This window comes from Gobius niger (genome assembly GCF_951799975.1).
Source record: "Gobius niger genome assembly, chromosome: 16".
Classification (NCBI taxonomy): Eukaryota; Metazoa; Chordata; class Actinopteri; order Gobiiformes; family Gobiidae; genus Gobius; species Gobius niger.
Genome location: NC_136867.1, coordinates 16,603,049 through 16,622,988, shown reverse-complemented (window position 1 = coordinate 16,622,988; position 19,940 = coordinate 16,603,049). Strand labels below are relative to the sequence as shown.

At 42.5% G+C, this 19,940-nt stretch overlaps 1 protein-coding gene across 1 annotated transcript; it reads left to right on the top strand.

Annotated features, from left to right (window-relative positions):
• Positions 1 to 882: 882 nt before the first annotated feature.
• Positions 883 to 2,930, top strand: foxi2 (forkhead box I2; the record flags this gene model as incomplete). The annotated part of the gene is made up of 2 exons (XM_079573832.1): positions 883 to 1,551; positions 2,341 to 2,930. The coding sequence occupies exons 1-2, from the start codon at positions 921 to 923 to the stop codon at positions 2,928 to 2,930; spliced, it is 1,221 nt and encodes a 406-aa protein (XP_079429958.1). The 5' UTR covers positions 883 to 920.
• Positions 2,931 to 19,940: the final 17,010 nt, after the last annotated feature.

Genomic DNA, 19,940 nt, shown 5'->3' with positions numbered 1-19,940 from the left:
AGTCGGTCTAAACGTCCTCTTGTGTTCCCACTACTTTGACCTTTAAAGTAGTTTGCTGTTTAGTTTGACAGTTTTACCTCAATGATAATGAGTTATTCTAGGCTATAATTGGCAGAGGTAAAGTAGCCAAAAATAAGAGTAAGTAAAAGTAAACTTTTTTGTTAATTGTTAATAATTGTTGTTATAGAAAAACAACAATTTTCAAATAATTACCCAATATTTTTTTTTTTTAAGTACTTGGAGAAAAGGCTATTATATGAGTAGCCTACTGAGCAACTGTTTTAGCGCAAAATTCAGATTTATGAACACAATATGAATGCAATTTTGTCTATATATCTAAATATTTCTAAAGAAAATGCCATAAGAACATATACAAAGAAACAATACTTAACCATTGCATTTATGTATTTATTTATTTAGGGACAAGTATGACCAGTAGTACTGATAGTAGTACTAATATACTACATAAAACACAAAACGTCTATTTTTAAGCTTTCACCAAATAACTTTTTTTATTATATATTTTTTCATTCAAGTGCGTGTACAGATAGTGCTTCATTATAACACCTATCTCGTAGAAGTCAAAAGTAGGCTCCCGTATGATAAACCAGGTCTGCCTCCTTGAGTAAATGTACCTGAGCTGCGTATGGCGTGAGGTAAAAAGTGCCGCCGGGCCTAATGACTGCATGTCATGTCCCTGAGTGAGGAACACTCGCCGTAGCTTTTGCTGAATGAACTTGACCCCGCCCCCTCTCGCCTCCGCACTCTCCCATTGGCTCCCGTCTCATTCTCATCCTCGTGGTTGTGCGCGTCTTCATTCGAGTCTTTATGTTTTGGATCAAACTCACTCCCGACTCCAGTCCGTCCTCCCTTCCCCTCCACAGACACCTCACGCCTCTCTTGTCTCCGGGACTTTTGGGATGAACTCCATAGACCCTCTCCAGTCCCATCAGCATCACCAGCACCAGCACAGCAGCCACCACAGCCACGCGACACCCCACTCCGCGCCCCCAAAAGGAGAGGACATGACCGCGGTTTACTGTGACAACCTCAGCTCCATGTACCACCACCAGCAGAGTGTCCAGAGCGCGCAGAGGCCCCCGGGATACGGCCCCCACGCGCTCGGGGACTACACCGCCTCCGCCAACCCCTACCTGTGGCTCAACGGTCCGGCCGTGAACTCCACCTCGGCGGCGTACCTGCATCACGCCAGCAGCCCCGCGCCCTTCATCCCCCCGGCCTACGGGTCTCAGCGACAGTTCATCGCCAACTCCACCGGCTTCGGGGGCACGGATCTCGGGTGGTTGTCGATAGCGAGTCAGGAGGAGCTGCTGAAGCTGGTGCGCCCTCCGTATTCGTATTCCGCGCTGATCGCCATGGCCATCCAGAACGCGCACGAGAAGAAGCTGACCCTGAGCCAGATCTACCAGTACGTGGCGGATAATTTCCCCTTTTATAAGAAGAGCAAAGCGGGCTGGCAGAATTCAATCAGGCACAACCTGTCTCTGAACGACTGCTTCAAGAAGGTGCCAAGAGACGAGGACGATCCAGGTGCGTAAAACCATGTACAGTTTAAGTAATTACGCTCGATGAGTCTGTTACAATGTCCTGTCCTTTCATATTGGAAATATAGCCATTTAATGTGTTGGTTTATAATAACTTTCAAAGGCCCTTTCTGCTAAATTGGGCAGCACTTTAGTTCAACAATTTAAGTTGAAATTGTTTTTGGGAAAAAAACAAAAAACATCGAAATTATCCAGACCTACAAAAAATGTATTTGACTGAAAAATAAATCTGTGTAATAAAGCAATTAGGCCAACTATTATATGAATTATTGCAAAATGTAAGAATTAATAAAGTAATTGTTTTTTGATGGAAGTAACTTTATTGAAGTTTGTGGAAGTTTTTAAATTAAAATGTTAGGGCCTGACAAGCAACGATAGGAAACAACCAAACACATGAAATAAATACAAGAAAAACAATGATTCATTTGAACTAAGTTCATTTTGTAATAAAACATGAACTTAAAATTAAAATACTAACTTTATTGATTATTATATTAATATCAGCTTACATTGGACCTTACATTGTGGAAAATCTTATAACACAATTAATATAGTAAGTTGCTTTGAAAATTATATATTCTATTAGCAATTTTGTTAAAAATGAAGCAGCTCATTTTAGTGAAGGCTTTTCCTTAAAATTCTGCGTTGACATAATACTATCATCAATTTAAATAGTTTTTTATATTGTTTTTATTTTAAATTCCAATGTAGTATTTTAACACAATTGTTTTGACAAAAAAAAAGAGTTATATTTCAATTGAAAACCTCCGTTCAGGTAAAGGAAACTACTGGACGTTGGACCCCAACTGTGAGAAGATGTTTGACAATGGCAACTTCAGGAGGAAGAGAAAGCGGCGCTCGGACCCCAACTCTTCGGGACCTGTGTCTTCTGTCGGTGCCTCTAAAGTGCAGGACGTCCCAGAGCGGCCCGGGGATGTGGGCTCCTCCCTGAAGTCCCCTGAGAGTCCCCCTTCCCTGCTCGGACAGTCCTCTCCTGAACTCGAGGACCACCATCACCACCACAAAGGACCTGCAGCAAACTCCCCGTGTTTCAACAACTTTTACAGCGCCATGTCCAGCCTCAGCCCCCCCAGCCGGCCGCAGGGGGCGATCGGACTGGTCAACGAGTTAGCCAACAGGAACATTACTGCGGCCCTGTCTCCGTACCACACTACCCACAATGCACCACAGCAGCAGGATATTACCACAGTGACGGAGCACGGAGACTCGAGTTTACACTTCAATAGAGGAGTTTACTACAACACGCTGAGCAGTGGAGCACAGAGCGGACAGTTTAATGGACATTTTTATAACAGCTTCAGTGTCAACAGCCTCATCTACCCACGGGACGGGTCTGAGCTCTAAGACCAGCAGAAACAAGAGGAACACTTGTCAAAGTTGGTTGCAAAATGTAAATAAAACTGGATGCAGGAGTTGGCAAATATCATGTTTTATTCACAACAGACCAAAAACAATAAGGTGATGACAATTTACAAATTTGTCTCAATGAAGTTTGCAACAAAAAGCAAGAAATTAATGGTGTGAACTGAATACTAGTGTTTTGTTTTCGTATTGCATATTTCTTTAGTAATTTTGCATATCTGAATTTACTGACAAAATGCCCCGGTGAAAATTTATAAACAGATTTTCTTACATCATGGGGCTTGTCACAAAATTCTGAATTTTACTCATATTTAAAAAAAAGTTGCACATATTGTCTGTGGTCTATTGTGAATAAACACGTTGTCAGTTATTTGAAAACGATTGCACATTTTCAGAATTTGGATATTTTTTTAATTGTAAAGATATGTTTGGACCCAGCATCTGTCAGACTGTGGACATTTATATATTAAATATAGTATAAATATTACTGGCACTTATTGACTAACTGCACTGAATGGACCACACTGCGAACACAAGCACTTGCCTTTCCTTTACTATTTATGACAATCACTGGACACTTCTGACAACTGGCTCAGTATATAGTCTCTATATGCAAAGAGTTTCTCATGCAATTAATGCATTATGGTAAAAAACAAACATCTGACGACTAAACACAACTCTGTCGGAGAAAACCTCTTATGAGAGTGTCAATAGTATAATCATTTATTTCATTAAAACCACTTTTTACATTTGACTGGTTTGTTAGTACATTTATTACCTTTTCAACAATTATAAAAGGAACAATATATTTACATAGTGAACCGTTAAGCCCATTTTGTAATGATTACCGGTCATTTATTTTTCTATTTGATTCTCTTTCATTCAATGCCACAGTTGCCTTTGTCGACCACTGTTACCTCAGCGACGTCCAAGTGCCCGTGTGAGTGTCCACATGCAGTCATTCCTGTAGTACTGTAGTCTTTTCCTTGCACAAATCCTGCCTTATGTTCTTTTATTGACTGAACCACTGCTGATGTACAGGACACATGCCTATATAATAAATGTGTATTTTTATAAGAGCTGACTAAGGTTTATTATAAGAAACAGAAAAAGAAGATTTCAACATTTTGAAGTGCTCGTTCTTTTACTGACATCACAGAAAGACCTTCATAATCAGACAGGTCAGGATCCAGGCCAAATATTTCACTTGTCATTCAACATTTTAATTTCAGTTTTTTGACATAATCATCAAACTTTTTATGATCCAAAAAAGTTGCACATGATTGAGTTAAAGACGTATTTTTGAGGAGACATCACCTGCCTCTATGTGCAGTGATTATTGGTTAGGTTGGCGCATGTTTTTAGCGGATCCATTTTTATTTATTGGAACTTTGATGACTCGCATCATAAATACATATTATGTCTGTAAAGATGCCACCGCTCTGACCTCTGTCCCAGATGAGGACGCTTAGTTTGTCTGTAACCAGAGAAACGCAAATAGGAGCCACCCAGGGAGAAGATTAGGGACAATCGCATAATGGTTTATCGCAGTGCAGAAATCACACCGCAAACAATATGTGCTTATGCAGGGATTTGACTCCACTTTCACTGGGATACAAAGATGCAAGTGTCTTGTATTTTTCGTCTTTCGTTGTCATGTTAGAACTACATCAAATTGTCCCGGAGTCGCTTAAACACCGGCTCAGGGTCTTGACCCGCAGTTGACCTCAGCTTCGTTAAAACACTGACCCACTAATAATCTTTCAGTCTTTCTTAAAACACTCGCGACTTCACTCTGGACTTTTCACACGTCCGTCTGCTATGCTAATGAATGTGTACATCACGCTCATTATACGTATACAATGGAATATATAACGTCACATGTGTTAGAATGGAATTAATGAGTTTAACATGTTTGCGCTGAATAGACTGGAGCTGGACTTAGACAACATTTGTATTTTATCTGAGTACAATTAAACAATTCATTAAACATTGTGTACAGGCATATTGCCGTATGGGTAATTTATAATATTTCAGTGAATATAATTAAAACAAACATGCATTTCAGTTTAATAAAAACAAATGTAACTGTGTTGAGCCTGCTCAGTTTCTTTGGGTCTAAAGCAGGGCTGTCCAAACTATTTTCATCGCGGGCCGCATAATGAAGTGTGCACAGCATGGAGGGCCACAGATGGTGGTCAATACAGTCAAACATTCAACTGAGTGCAATAAACAGGGGCTTAAACCAAGCCCACACCTTTCATTTCAGCTTGGAACCAAAATGCCAAATGTGTCTCACAGTGAAATGTTCATTTTTGAGGTTTTAATTGTGCAGAAATATGAAACTTGCAGTAAACAATGCCATTTCAGGTGACGTGTGGTAATTCATCTATAGAAGCCTGAGGGCCACCATTATTGGTCCGAGTGTCGCATTAGGCCCCTATAGGCCCCACTTTGGGCACCTCTGGCCTAAAGTGGAATAAAGCAGGGCACCAGAAAATCGACAACAAAGTCCCCCAGCACCATTGCAGCAACATGCACACAGAACTGATATATAATTACTATGACAATCTCAAAGAAAAATGTTGTTTTCTGAGCTTGACACATTAGTTACAGATAACTTATTCCAAGTGTGTTTGATCATGAGCCCTCGTGTTGATTTGTAAAACAACAAGCCATGACCCACTTCTAAGTTCGGACGTCAACCCGGGGTCACTTTTTTGGTAGAACTCTTCCTTTCACCGCCCACTGTGGGACGTCCCGAGTATGCAGACCCCCAATTAGAGGTAGATCCAGTGACCCAAGTTCTGTTTGATCACTTCGGGACATGCTCAAATCCTGTCCCAATTTGGCACCCGGTCAGCTCTGGTGGGTGACATCTGAAAAGCACCATTGTAGTTTACTAGGTCCGGCGGTGGGAAGAAGAAGAAGCTCCAAAATGGACGGCGATTCCAGGACGGGATACTGTATGTCTGCGTGTCCTCAAAAGACCTGACAGGACCCTTAACCCAAATTATTCCACCGATATAATGGGACGGGGAAGATGTGACGCCTCGCTAATGAGAGACATCTTGGGGGGAAGCAGAGAGAGGAGAAATTCTGTGGAAGCGTCCTGAACATGAAGGGACAGAGCAGGTCGATGAAGGAGAGTCGGGTTATGAAGGGGTACATAAGGACAGAGAGGGGGAGAGTGGACCCCAGTCAAACTAGGATAGTAGTAGTATGATAACAGATTGAAGTTTGAATATTGTTTTACTGAATACTTTTGTACATCTATGCTGTGTTTTTGTGGGGTTCAGTTAATTTCTTTTTACTGCAGAGAGTTTGTAATGGTCCTGAAAAAAAAAAAAGGGTTTGAAGAGTAAACAAACAGCTAGCTTATGAGCTAAAGACATTTGAGACCTACACATTTCTTATTCTGAAACACTGGAGGGCAACAAGAGCCCCCCACACCTGCAGCACAGTGGGGGCGTCACACGAGGAGCTGCAGGACACAAGGAAGGGACAAACGAGGAGGTATCCGGGCAAGACTCATAACTAAGCCACAAATGCCTTCTATCCCTAACAGTATTCTGGCTAATGGACGTTCACTGGAGAATAAAACAGATTAACTGCTAAGCTCTTCCCGGAAGACAGTGAAAGACTGTTGTGGAGTGGAGGGAGCTGACCAGTGCAGGACACCACGCTCTGAAACAGAGACAAACTCAGGAGGCGCTGCACCATTTCAGAGGATCAGAGGAGACTGAAGGCAGCCAGCCAGGCTTCCTCTGGGTGCTACGCAGCTGCTCAGGACTAACACTTGAACACTATTTTGTTGTTGTACAATGACAAATGACTTACTTATCAAAAATGTTCGATACAATATGGGCTGATGGCATTTATAGCCGAACCAGGAAACTAAAAAAATGACTCTTCATTTTTGAATCCACAGAAAATGATTTGAGGTCGGAAGTGTGTCTTGTTGGTGCAGCCGGCGTTTGCTGGTGTGAGGGCATCCAGACATTGACCGAGCCCGGAGTCACTGAGCGGTCAATGGGCACAGGAATGAGGTCACAGGGGCTCCACTGGGAACCAATGTTAAAATGGCCTTTGGATTGTGGAGTTAATAAAGCTTTGTCCATTGAGAGAGCACAACATGTCTGCAATACTAGTTACAGTAATGTCCTTATCATCATTATGTAGTTCAGGAGGAAAGTTTAAAGGTTCCTGATTATATTTCATGGTGCAAATTGAAATGTCTCTTTTTTTTTTTAAAGCATTAAAAAAAAAATCTAAAATCCCCCTGAATGTTGTGAAAGTGCTTATCAACTCATTCCTGTAACTTTTTCCACTGAGGGCCGCATATTGAAGTGTCCAGTATATGGTGTGAAGGGCTACAGATCAGTGGTCTATGCAAGGAAACATTTCAACTGCGTTTAGCAGAATTCCACAACTTTATTTAGGCTTGGAACCTTAAAACCAGCTAATTCCCACAATAGAAAGTGAGTTTTTGCGGTTATAATTGTGTAGAATTAAGAAACTTGGAGTAAAACGTACCATCTCTGGCGATGTGTGTCAATTCAACGAGAAGCCTGAATGGCACCGAAAACTAGTCTGAAGTGCACATTTGCCCTGCTGCAAAGGATTTTAAGAAATGTAGGAATGTGTTTGGGCCTAAATCAATACTTTACATTGTTTGTGAATCAGAAATTGGGTACAAGGCTTTTAAGTTCCTGACGATTTATGTTCGTAAATTGACAGGCCATCCTAGAAAGAGGCCTGTACTGGTAGAAACACTCTGTAATACATTTCCCAATATATTTTCACTTTTTAGTTCTTTGTTGTAAGTAATGGAGTGTAAAGTGTGATCAGAAAAGTTGAAAACATGTCTCGTAGTATGTGCAGGTGGGAGGGGCTGTCTGGTTTGATGCTGAAGCCTCAATTAAGTGGTAGTGCGCCCCCCGGTGTGCAGCGGGTGAGGCGGAGCAGGGTCAGTGCTGGGTTGAGGTGTTGTTCATTATTTTTCCGCCTGTCAGATCCCATGAGCGGGTCGGGAGGACGCGAGCTGCCCGGCGGCCCAGGAGCAAAGGCCCGGGACGCTGGGCTACGTCAAACACACTCAAAGACTCCGCTTTCGGGACGGGGATTATGATCAACAAAGCATGTCCCACACCTGCACCGGGACAGCACAATGGAAAATGCGTGGCCCAGTGGAGACGTAAGACAGGCCAGTTATTTCTGAAATGGATTATATTAACCCCTTGTGTTCTACAGACTTCCCATTCACAAAAAATCCACAGTCACCCCAGGGTTGGAGGACGACTGTGTCTAAAAGTCCAGGCCATTGTAAGACATGATGTTTTTCACCGACTGAAACTTGAATGAGAAGCTTAGTAGGTTTTTTCTTCATCCATACAGGAGTTTTCAAGGAATTACTGCAGATAGGCTAACTGAAATACGATACTGTATGAAATTTTGTCTGTTGATGATGATTTTGATGTTAATGTAATAAGCTGATAAGGCTTCATTTCCAATTCAGCTACTGTTTGGCCCAAACTACATTGCTCAATCTTCTCAGTGTCATGCTCCTAGAAATGTATCAACAAGTAAACAGCCATGTTTGCCCATACCGGAGCGGCTCTGTGTCCCCAGTGCCTCGACTCAGGTTTGCGATGAGGGAATGCTCTGATGGGACAGTAGATTCTGTGCGGGCCCGAAATGAACCGGTGCCAGGACAAGACCAATTCATGTGTTTTTGGCTCTGAATTCAGACGCCCCGCTGCCCCCCCAAACCCCGTCTCTCCCTTTTCCCCCAAATTGCTCATACACAAACACACATACACACACATGCCATGTCCTACTGTACTCATAGGGACAAGCACTCGTATAATGCACAGAGGGAGGTGGATTCAGGACACTCTCGGACCGTTGTACAGGAAAAAAAAGCGTGAACCAGAAGGCCTTGGTTTGAACGCCTTGCAGGACAGAAGAAAGTCGAACCTGTGAGTATTTCAACAGTGATGTATTGTGAAGTATTGGCTAAATTCAGCTGATGGACTGATCTGAACAATTTTCAGTCCTTCTCTTAATCCTGAAATAAAATGCAAACTAGTTCTGTGTCCATTTTGTTCCTTTTAACCCAAACCTACTGCTCTTGGGTAGACCTGTTATATATATTGATATTCTTCTTCCTACCAAATACAGTATGTGTTGTAGCTTTCCTTAACTCACTTCGTACTGTGAAGTGAGATATCCATTTACATTACATTGAACTCACAGATTCCCTCAAATTCCTGATTCCCAAACTTCTGGTCCAAACAGCCCCCACAGACTGGCAGCTGTCCCGTCCGGCCCTCTCTATGCTGGTTCCCCTGGCCCACCTCCAGATCACACTGTCACTTTGCACTCTATAATAAGCTATTAGCCCCTCCGCTGCCTTCGTGCTGCATTAATCCACATGGACGTGCTCATTGTGTGTGACAGCGCTTTGGGACAACACAGTTCGCCTATTGTTACAGCCCTCCTCGTCCCGGGACGGCCAGCGCACAGGGGGACAGGATGGGGGTGCGTAGACCAAGTAAACACAGGGCCTGATTAAGGAGAGGTGAACGGGCTCTGACTGGCCACCCCCCGACACCACAAAACAAACTGTAACACCTTCAGTTCAGCCGTCCTGCTTTGGTGAAAATATGACTTTATGCCTCATCCCCAACAAGAATCCAGCTTCTGTTTTTAGTGAGTTAGGCCTTATCAAACAGAACCGTTATGAGACCACACGAGATGTTGCTGATGATGGACTACGTTGGCCATCCACATGTTTCTCTGTGGAGACATGGCTCAACAGCAATGTTGCGGACAGTGCCACTAGGTTCACGGAGAGCAGGTTTATCTCAACGGGATATGTCACACATACCACGGCCTCCTCAGTCCTGCAAACAGGGGAGAAAGCCGCAGTTTCAATCTGCCGACTGAAGGACAGCTTCATCCACCTGACACCCACTGTGTACACTTCTTTTCTACATTGTTTCTTTATGTCCATGTATAAGTATCTGCTTATATATGTGAATGTTGTTAATGTTGCTTTATCTGATCATTTTTGTGTCTTCTTTGACCTGTGTGTTACACCTAAACCAGTGGTTGGGCCTGGAGTTATTCAAAGAAGACACATAAATGATAAAACGAAGACACAGTTTATGGAGATGATCAGATTTGAAAATGCCCCATGTTCTAATGTTGATAATCTGTTGGACTCTTACACATCAAGGGTCTTAAATGTTTTGGATACTATTGCTCCTGTCAAGGTTAAAATGGTTAACAATAGGCAAAAGGCACCTTGGAGAAGTGAAGTTTCGGTCAGGGCACAGAAAAGGGAGTGCCGAAAAGCCGAACGGAAATGGCGCAAGTCAAAGCTCCAGGTTCATTTTAAGGTTTACAAAGAAGTACTTTGTGTGTTCAACCAGATTTTGCGAGGAGCAAGGGAGAAGTACTTCTCTACAATCATCTCAAACTGCAGAAACAATTCTCGTGTTCTGTTTTCCACAGTAAACAGATTAACTAACCCTCCAGTTTCACTGCCCCTAGAACTAATCTCGACATCTAAGTGTAATGAGTTTGCAATATTTTTCTATGACAAAGTCCAAAGCATTAAAAATGCCATAAATTCCACAACACAAAAAGAAACTCTGCCACCAGATAAACACCTTGAGCTGACACATTTCACACCTGTTACTGACAAAACAATCGAAGAGGTTATCTCTGGTCTGAGTTCATGTACATGCTGCCTTGATGAATTACCCACTAGATTTCTGAAGTCTGTGCTGACCAGCTTGTTACCACAACTTGCTCAGTTAGTTAACATCTCACTCCAGACTGGAGCATTTCCAAAGGCCTTGAAAACAGCAGTCATTAAGCCTCTTCTAAAAAAGAGCAGCCTTGATGCCAAGGTAATGAACAACTACCGGCCCATATCAAACCTGCCATTCTTAGGAAAAGTCCTAGAGAAAGTAGTATATCAGCAGCTCACTTACTTTCTCCTGTCTAACAATGTGTTTGATACTTTCCAGTCAGGCTTTAGGCCCCACCACAGCACTGAGACAGCTCTGATCAAGGTGACAAATGATATCCGCATGAACACCAACGCAGGTAAGGTCTCAGTTTTAGTTCTGCTGGACCTGAGCGCTGCCTTTGACACAGTGGACCACGGGATCTTACTTCACAGGCTAGAAAACTGGGTGGGAATCTCTGGTACTGCTCTAAACTGGTTTAAGTCCTATCTCGAGGACAGGACGTACTTTGTTGAAATTGGCAACTGTGTCTCAGACAAAATTGCCATGACCTGTGGAGTCCCCCAGGGGTCAATCTTGGGACCCCTCTTATTCAACTTGTACATGCTTCCATTGGGTCAGCTAATAAACAGCAACAATGTGTCGTACCACAACTATGCAGATGACACTCAAATCTACGTGTCACTGACGGCTGGTGAACATGGGCCTGTAGATACACTCTGTCACTGCATCCAACAGATCAGTTTGTGGATGCAAAACAACTTTCTCCAACTAAACTCAGACAAAACTGAGATCATTGTTTTTGGCCCACAGGCACAAAGACAAAGTGTTGTCAGTCACCTTAAGTCTCTCTCTAAAACCAAAAAATCAGGTTAGAAATCTAGGAGTGATCATGGACTCAGACCTGAACTTAAACAGCCACATCAAAGCAATAACATCAGCAGCTTTTTACCATCTGAAAAACATTGCTAAGATCAGAGGAATAGTGTCAAAACCAGACTTAGAGAGACTTATCCATGCATTTGTCTCCAGCAGGTTAGACTACTGTAACGGCCTACTCACTGGCCTCTCTAAACGAGCTATCAGACAACTACAGTACATCCAGAACGCTGCTGCTCGAGTCCTGACAAGAACCAGGAAATATGACCATATTAGTCCAGTGCTCCGGTCTCTGCACTGGCTTCCTGTCACTCAGAGAATAGACTTTAAAACAGCTCTGCTCGTGTACAAGTCTTTTCATGGTTTAGCTCCAAAGTACATCTCTGACATGTTAGAGCCGTATGAACCATCTCGGGCCCTGAGAACTTCAGGGAGGGGCCTCCTGGTGGTTCCCAGAGTCAATAATAAACACGGTGAGGCTGCGTTTCAGTTTCATGCAGCTAAAATCTGGAACAGTCTTCACGAGGATGTGAGACAGGCCTCAACTCTGACAATGTTCAAATCCAGGCTGAAAACAGTTCTTTTTACCAATGCATATGACTGAAAGTATTTATCTGCACTCTCGCCTTTTACTGTAATTGATTAATTTTATGTTGATGTTTTTATTGATTCTATTTGTTTTCAACTGTGAAGCACTTTGAATTGCCTTGTGTATGAATTGTGCTCTACAAATAAACTTGCCTTGCCTTGCCTTGCCTTGCCTATATGTGCAAAACGAGTGGTACATGCAAAAGAAGATAAGCAGCCAAGTCATGTAGCATTCTCTCATTTACACATCTGTATATGGGCCCTTAATGCTGGGAGACAGGAGAGACGAAGACCAGAGTGTGATTTATAGATGTGGTAAGCAAAGACAGCAGTTGGTGTGAAAGAAGAGGACACAGTTCACGGTGGTAAACCCCGAAAATGTACAGATGAAATGTTCCATTCAGGTATGAAGGATAAGACTGGCTTGTTTTCTTTTCCTGAACTCCGGTGATCACCTGTCCCCCTGTTTTCCTGCACTGCCATTTCGATATTTTCCCTCCTGTCCCTTCTATTTACATTATGTCCCTCTTCATCAACGTTATACCAGCTGAGCTGTATTAGAAAAATATCAATTTATTTACAACACAGTATACAGTGCATGTTGCGGGAGCATTTAACCAACTGTTAAGATCTAGAATTGCCAGCAAGAGTGGTTCAGGGAGCTAAGACATCATTTTCACACACCATCACAGAGCCCAGATTAATCCCATTGAGAATCTTTGAGATGTGCTGGAGAAGGCTCTGCAAATGGATCACGCTCTCCCATCATCAGCCAATGCAAACTGTAATCCCAGCTAAAGGCAGTCCATCCAAATATAGAGCGTGTGACCTTCATCAAAACAGCAAATGAAATGGTTTGTATTGACCTTTTTTAATAGTCTCGCTTATTTATTTATTTTTACCACTTTTACTAGTTTTTAATTTGGCTATTGGTATCTCTAGTCCAAATGGAATAGTTTACCTTCGACTAATACAAACAATAGATTCTCTTCCATTGCTTTGCAGACAATAATAAGTTCCTTCCCTGAGCACCTAATGCAGTTCTCAGCAAGTCCCGACAGCTCCAGTCCCCAAATGACGGGTTAGCTCAGGACTTGCCCCGTCTGTCTACGAATACAATACTGCACTTCAGTACACACAAAGTACACAGCCGACGTACTCTGACTACACACCTCTCTCTGAGTCATTTGTCACATTTAATAAAGTCTAAACCAAAGTCGTAAATCAGTCGAACTAAACCAACTCGAGGAGGAAGTTGCGTTAATTACTGTATGAAACAAACCCTGCCGTTCCTTCGATTGGAGTGAGTCGGAGTTGAAAGATGACATTGTTTTTGGGGGGTGTGCTTCAGCGGTGATGGGGGGGGGGGGATAAGGGCAGGTCAGGACAGGGCTCTGAACAGGTGCATGATGGGAGTGGGAGTCTTTGAGGTCTGTAGAAGGAGGTCTGTAAAGAGAAGAACTGCAGTAGCCCCAAATGTTGCATATTTTAAAGCTAAACTTTTTTGTGCATGATGTTTTTTTTTTTAGAATTCCTCCTTTCTCTGTTGTTTCTTTTACAACAAATTAAAGTTATGCGCCTCTATCTCATGTTATTGCCCCACTTATTCACATACACACAAACGCAGATCAGTCCCAAGCCTTAATCCACCCCCCTGTGAGCTGTGGTCCCGGAGGAGGGTTCATCCGGAGGGCAGAGGCAGTCTCCGTGGACGAGCAGGCTGGGCTGTAGGCTTCACCGCTCTGGGTGTGAGTGGGCAGGTCAGGGCCCCAGCTGTGGTCAGATCCTGGAAGTGGCGGCTCACTGACAGGAGCTGTGTGCACTGGCTCAGATCTGGACTCCGGAGGGTCGAGGGGAGGGGGAACGGGGGGTCTCCTCAGCCGTGTAAGCCCCAAAGACGTCGGGGTCACTGGGCTGAAAGGACCGAGCTCGCCCGGAACAAAGGGTTAATGGCTGGAAAAATGTTTGCTTGGTCCTTCAGAGAGGAGCGGGATATAGTCTGAGAATGCAACCACTACGAATATGGCATCTTATAGGGAAAGGTGTGTGTGTGTGTGTGTGTGTGTGTGTGTGTGTGTGTGTGTGTGTGTGTGTGTGAGAGAGAGAGAGAGAGAGAGAGAGAGAGAGAGAGAGAGTGTTGTTTACAGTTTACACAGCAGCCCACTGTCGCAGCCTGTTGCTTTTTGTTTTCACGTAAACACACCCCTCACCCCGAGGCCGTCCCAGGACAAACAGCGACTCCCTGGGACACTGCTCGGGCCATGATACCCCTCATCGACGCGGGACACAACAGCGCTGCGGCACAGGCAGGGGCGAGAGAGGTTAGAGGCCCAGCTGTAGATCAGAATCATTTCAATAAGTTATGCTACAGTGATTTTTGTAGAACGTTTTTTACTTTCTTTTTTTTTTTTACCTTTCACTTGAGAGGCTTTTGTTCCAGATGTTGTTATCTACCTCATAGCAAGTCTTTATAATCTGTATTGGTGTTTGTACGCTCCTATGATTACAGCAATTTATATCAGCAATATTAAGGAGAATACAGAGGTTTTGTGCAGTTACAGTGATAGCGAGAATTAGACTAAGCCCATTGTTCCGGTATGTCATTCTTTAAGCTGTGGTCTCATAGAGAGATCACGGGAGCAGTGGAAACCCCCATCCGAAGGTGCAGACTGGGGCCATCCGCGCTGCTCCACCAGCTCTGCTCCGGGACAGTCAGGGGGCAGGAGCGAGCCCCCCCCCACTCCCTCATCTTTTTCTGACCAGGTCATCTCCTCATATGTGGATGAGAGCCCAGTGGAGCCTGGCAGAGAGGCAGAGCGGGCGCATGAGGGCACCCAGCGGGAGACATATGTGAACTAACCAGCAAGTGCCGTCTCACCCACTAACTATGGCACGCACTTATTTGGTATTTACTTTTACAGAATTTTCCGGACAATAAGTCGCTCTGGAGTGTAAGTCGCACCAACCAAAAAATGTATATAGAGAAAAAAACATACATAAGTCGCTCCGGAGAATAAGTCGCACCAGCCTTGGCAACTACCTAGGCATGGAGGCGTAACTGCACCGTTGACAAGCCTCTCCCGGCAGCACGTTGTTCAAGCACCCATTTGCAAGCTCGTTCCTCTCGTTGTGGCCATCTAGCTTTTAGCCACCACTAGCTTTTTAAAATGTTCTTCATTGCAGTAAGAGCAACCTCCGCTTTTCGCCCGGGCCCTCACTCTGCACTTTTTTTCTGTTGCTCGATTTTTTCAGTGGTACAGGAGTAGCAGATACTGGTACACAAGCATAGAGCGCCCTCCAGCGGCTGTCAGTGTGAAAATAACAAACATGTGAATTATATATTACATGTGATTATATGTTTATTATATGACATGTGATTACTGTATATATTATGATATATAAGTCGGACCTGAGTATAAGTCGCACCCCCAGCCAAACTATGAAAAAAAGTGCGAGTTATAGTCTAGGATATACAATACATATGTGACCACTTGTGACAGTAAAACACATTTTAAACACTGAAAATATAAAAGCTACAAAAGCACAAGTTTTCTGAATGATCTTTCAGGGTTTTGTGTATAATTTCTTTAATCATTGTTAAATTAACGCAATATTACAATCTTGAGTCTTACACATAGGCCTATCAAATACCACCACTTAAATTCTTCCATACCCTTCTTATTCATATGGTTCAAAATTGTATTTGTTGTAGATTTTGTCCTGTTGATCCCTTGGAGGCAAGAGTTAGCTTTACCAATGTGAGATCGTTCTGGATTTGACTTGAAAAGCCGACAGCCACCCACAACTCTGGGCCTGACAACTGATTGCATGGAATTGTGCTGCAGTCAACATGTTGAAGATTACATAATACCTTTCCCTATTTTTCTAAGAGTTCACCTGCCGTTCTCGTTCGGTGTGAGGTCTGCATGTGCCGGGGCAGGCAAAAAGTGTCAGTAATAGGAGCCAATAAAGTGGGCGGTCCCCGAGCAGCACACAGCAGGCAATTACAGCAGCCTGCCTCTTAAACACTTGTTTGTAATGATTCATGGGTTGCACATAATGTAATTTTCTTGTCACTCCCCTCTCATCTCTCACCACTGTTCGCCTGGATCCACTGCTCGCCTTCCTCTCACCCTCAAACATCTCGGAACAATAATAATGCTTAAAAACAGGACTGGGTCTTTGCAGCTTTGCTTCCAGCGTAAAACAACGCTGAGTATGAAATGATGCTACTGTTTTTAGAGAATACAATAGTCCCAATTATACCTGAGGGGGCCGTGAGTCAGTTACTTTCAGAAAAATTGAAGAATAATGACTGGGCTGTTATTTGAGCTGAGAAAATGTCACTGGTGCATTTTTGCGTAATTTAGTAACCATTGGGTTTATGTCTTAACTACTAAAGAAATTATTGCATTTGCAGGCTCTTGTTGAGTATGAGACAATGGTCTAAATTGGGTGGCAGTGGTGCAGTGGTTAGCGCTCATGCCTCACAAACGGATGGTTTCTGGTTTGAGTGGCAGGCTGTGTGGAGTTTGTATGTTCTCCTCATATCAGCTGAGGATTTCTCCAGGTTTGCTCCAATTTCCCTTATAACGAAAAACATGTACAATATACATGATAAGATAATGGACATAGGGCTGAGTCTGGGTACAGATGAATCAGGTTTTAGGTTAAAAAAATTAAGGGCAAATTAACCTCTTAACCCCCACCTGAACCAAGCACATTTTTTGGCATTACACAAATCTAAAAGCTTCTTGGAAAAAGTGTCAAAGTAGTGACAAAAATGAGGATGAAAACACAACAAAAAAGTGACAAAAGGGCGTTAAAAAAGCAACGTAAAAAAGCAATGAAAAAGCAACAAAAACATGACAAAAAAGAGACCAAAAATGAGAGACAAAAACTCTTTAATAATGTGACATAAATGTGGCGTCAATGCAACAACAAAGATCAGGTTTTAGCTTTCAAATGAGACATTACTCTGGCCTATGTATAAGCTCCAGTTAAGAAACTTCTAGATTTGGGTAAAGTAAATGTGCTTGGTTAAGGCGGGGGTTCAAAGGTTAATGATCTGCAAAGGAAAAACTGCAACTTGTCCTTTCTTATTCATTATTGAAGGATGAATGAATGTTGCTGTTGTGTGGAAGAAGTAGCACAGTCAAATTATATAATATCTCGATACAGTACATTTACTCATTATTGGTATATGTCAAAATGTTGCTGGTCCTGGACAGAGGCAGAAGAAATGTATTTCTGTATCAGGGAAGCAGAGACAGGCTGAGGAATTTACAAAGAAGAGCTCGGTGTAGAGCTTCTGCTCCACCTCCTCCACATGAGAGGAAGCAGAGAGAATTGAGAAGTGGTGGCCTATGTGTGTAACACTGTGTCCATTGAACTATTGTTGTAATACTTTGACTTTATAGACCTTTATTTCAAGGGCTAATTTGTTAATAAAATAAAAAATAACCTGAGTCCGGTCATCACATGCCCCTCTGTGATGTTTGTCTCTGAAGTCAACCCTGACTCTAGTGCAGACCTCCGTTACCACAAGAAAAGGTCTGGCCACCCCCATTTTCTCTAATAACCCATGTTTTCATGAGACGTCATCCACACTTCACAGAGAAAAACCCTGTGCCTCTCTCCTCAGCCGTTTGTCGAGGCTGAAAGAGACTCGCAGATCCATCCTTCAAATCCAGAGCAGACTTCAAAGGCAGGTGGAGTGAAACCATGAAATTACAGGTAAGGTGTCAATTACCCCTTTGAAACCAGGCACTCTGCAAATCCCAGACAAGACCCGGCCGGTCCTGGAATTACGACAAATAAAGATGAACTGAGGGGGTAGGCAGAAGGGGGAGACCGCGCAGTATAAAGCATCCTAAATCTACTTTAATATACCCCCTGTGCTGTTTGGGTGGGACAGTCTGGCCTGGGAAAAATACACTGAGCGACAAATGAAAATATGGCATTTGCAAGTGTTTTTGCTCAACTTTCACTTAAGGTTTTGCTGAAAGAAGAGAACAATGTAATGAGCGATACTTAAAGTGATGGACGGCAAACGCACAGGGGAAATCCACCAGTGATTTGATGCTTTTATGAGAGATGTAAAAAGTTTATGTGGTATTTTACAGTAATTAGTATAAAACTGGTATATATTTTTCTGCATTTAGGGCAGAAAACATGGGTATTTTCTTACGTTTGATTGCTAAAAGTGGTGCTTTTGAAGAGTGGAGGACATAGGAATTATACTTTTACAGCAAATGGATGTTGTTTTACCCTAATAAGGCTTTCAGAACTCACTCACACACTCACCCTTTACCCAGTCTTTCATTGACAATGATGAAAATAGCTTTATATCAGTCATTTCACTGTGTTTTTCCCCATCAAAGGAGTTGACAGCTTTTGTGGGCACCAGTCCGACCTCAGTTTAGTATTACACAACAGAGAGATTATGTTGACACCGAAAGAGAGGTGCTCCATTCAGAACACCCACCATGACTCCGTCAACCTGTCCCATGAAACAACATTTAAATCACCAATCTTAAAAATAAAAAAATAAATCACAATATGGAAGAAGAGGAATCTGAGGAGGTATGACTACACTTTTCTTTCATTACTTTTCTTGTTCATTGGCTTAACCTCTTTACCCCTGCCTTAACCAAGTGCATATTTTCCAGTTTGGCTCTACCCAAATCTAGAGAACTCATCTAATAGTACAAACACTTTTTTGTTGCATTTTCATCACTTTTTTGTCACTTTTACACCACATTTCTCTTGCTCTTTTGTGGCTTTTTCGTTCTTTTTTCACCACTTTTTCCATCACTTTTCTGTTGTGTTTTCTGTGCCGTTGCTATTTTGACACTTTTTTCGAGAAGCTTTAGATTTGGGTAATGCCAAACTGGAGAAAATGATCTCGGTTCAGGTGGAGGTTAACCCCCACTTCAACCGAGCACTTTTTCTCTAGATCAGCTTTACCCAAATCTAAAGCTTCTCAACTGGAGCCTGTAGGCCAGGGTGACGCCTCATGTGAAAGCGAAGACGTACATAAGTGATCTCTTTATTTGACACTTTTTTGGTCATGTTTTTGTCTCTTTTTTGTCATTTTTTTTTTTTGTCACGAGGACCCCCTCGAAAACGAGATGGTTCATCTCAAGGGGTTATTCCTCTTCAAAAATGTCAATGATTTTGTCTCTTTTTTATCTCTCTTTTTTTTTTACGTCTTTTTGTCTTGGTTTTTTTGTGGCTTTTATGTTACTTTTTCCATCACCCTTTTGTCATGTTTTTGTCTCTTTTTTATGCTTTTTTGTCATGTTTTAGTCTCATTTTTGTCTCTTTTTTATGCCTTTTTTTGTCATGTTTTTGTCTCTTTTTTGTCACGTCAAGAGTCTCACTTTTGGCTCTTTTTTATGCTTTTTAGTCATGTTTTAGTCTCTTTTTTGACACTTTTTCATGTGCTTTTTTGTGGCTTTTATGTTACTTTTTCATCACCCTTTAGTCGTGTTTTTGTCTCTTTTTTCCTATTGTGTTAGTGTCGCTTTTCCAGCACATTTTTGTCGCTCTTTTGCTGCTTTTTGCCACTTTTTTGTGCCGTTTTCATTCTCTTTTCCATCTCTATTTTGACACTTTTTTACTAAGAAGCTTTGAGATCTGGGTTAGGCCGAACTGGTGAAAATGCACTCGTTTCAGGAGGGGGTAAAGAGGTTCATTTCTTCTTCAAAAGATTACTATAAACTTCCTGGTCTAGATTTACAACCTGATGATATGAACA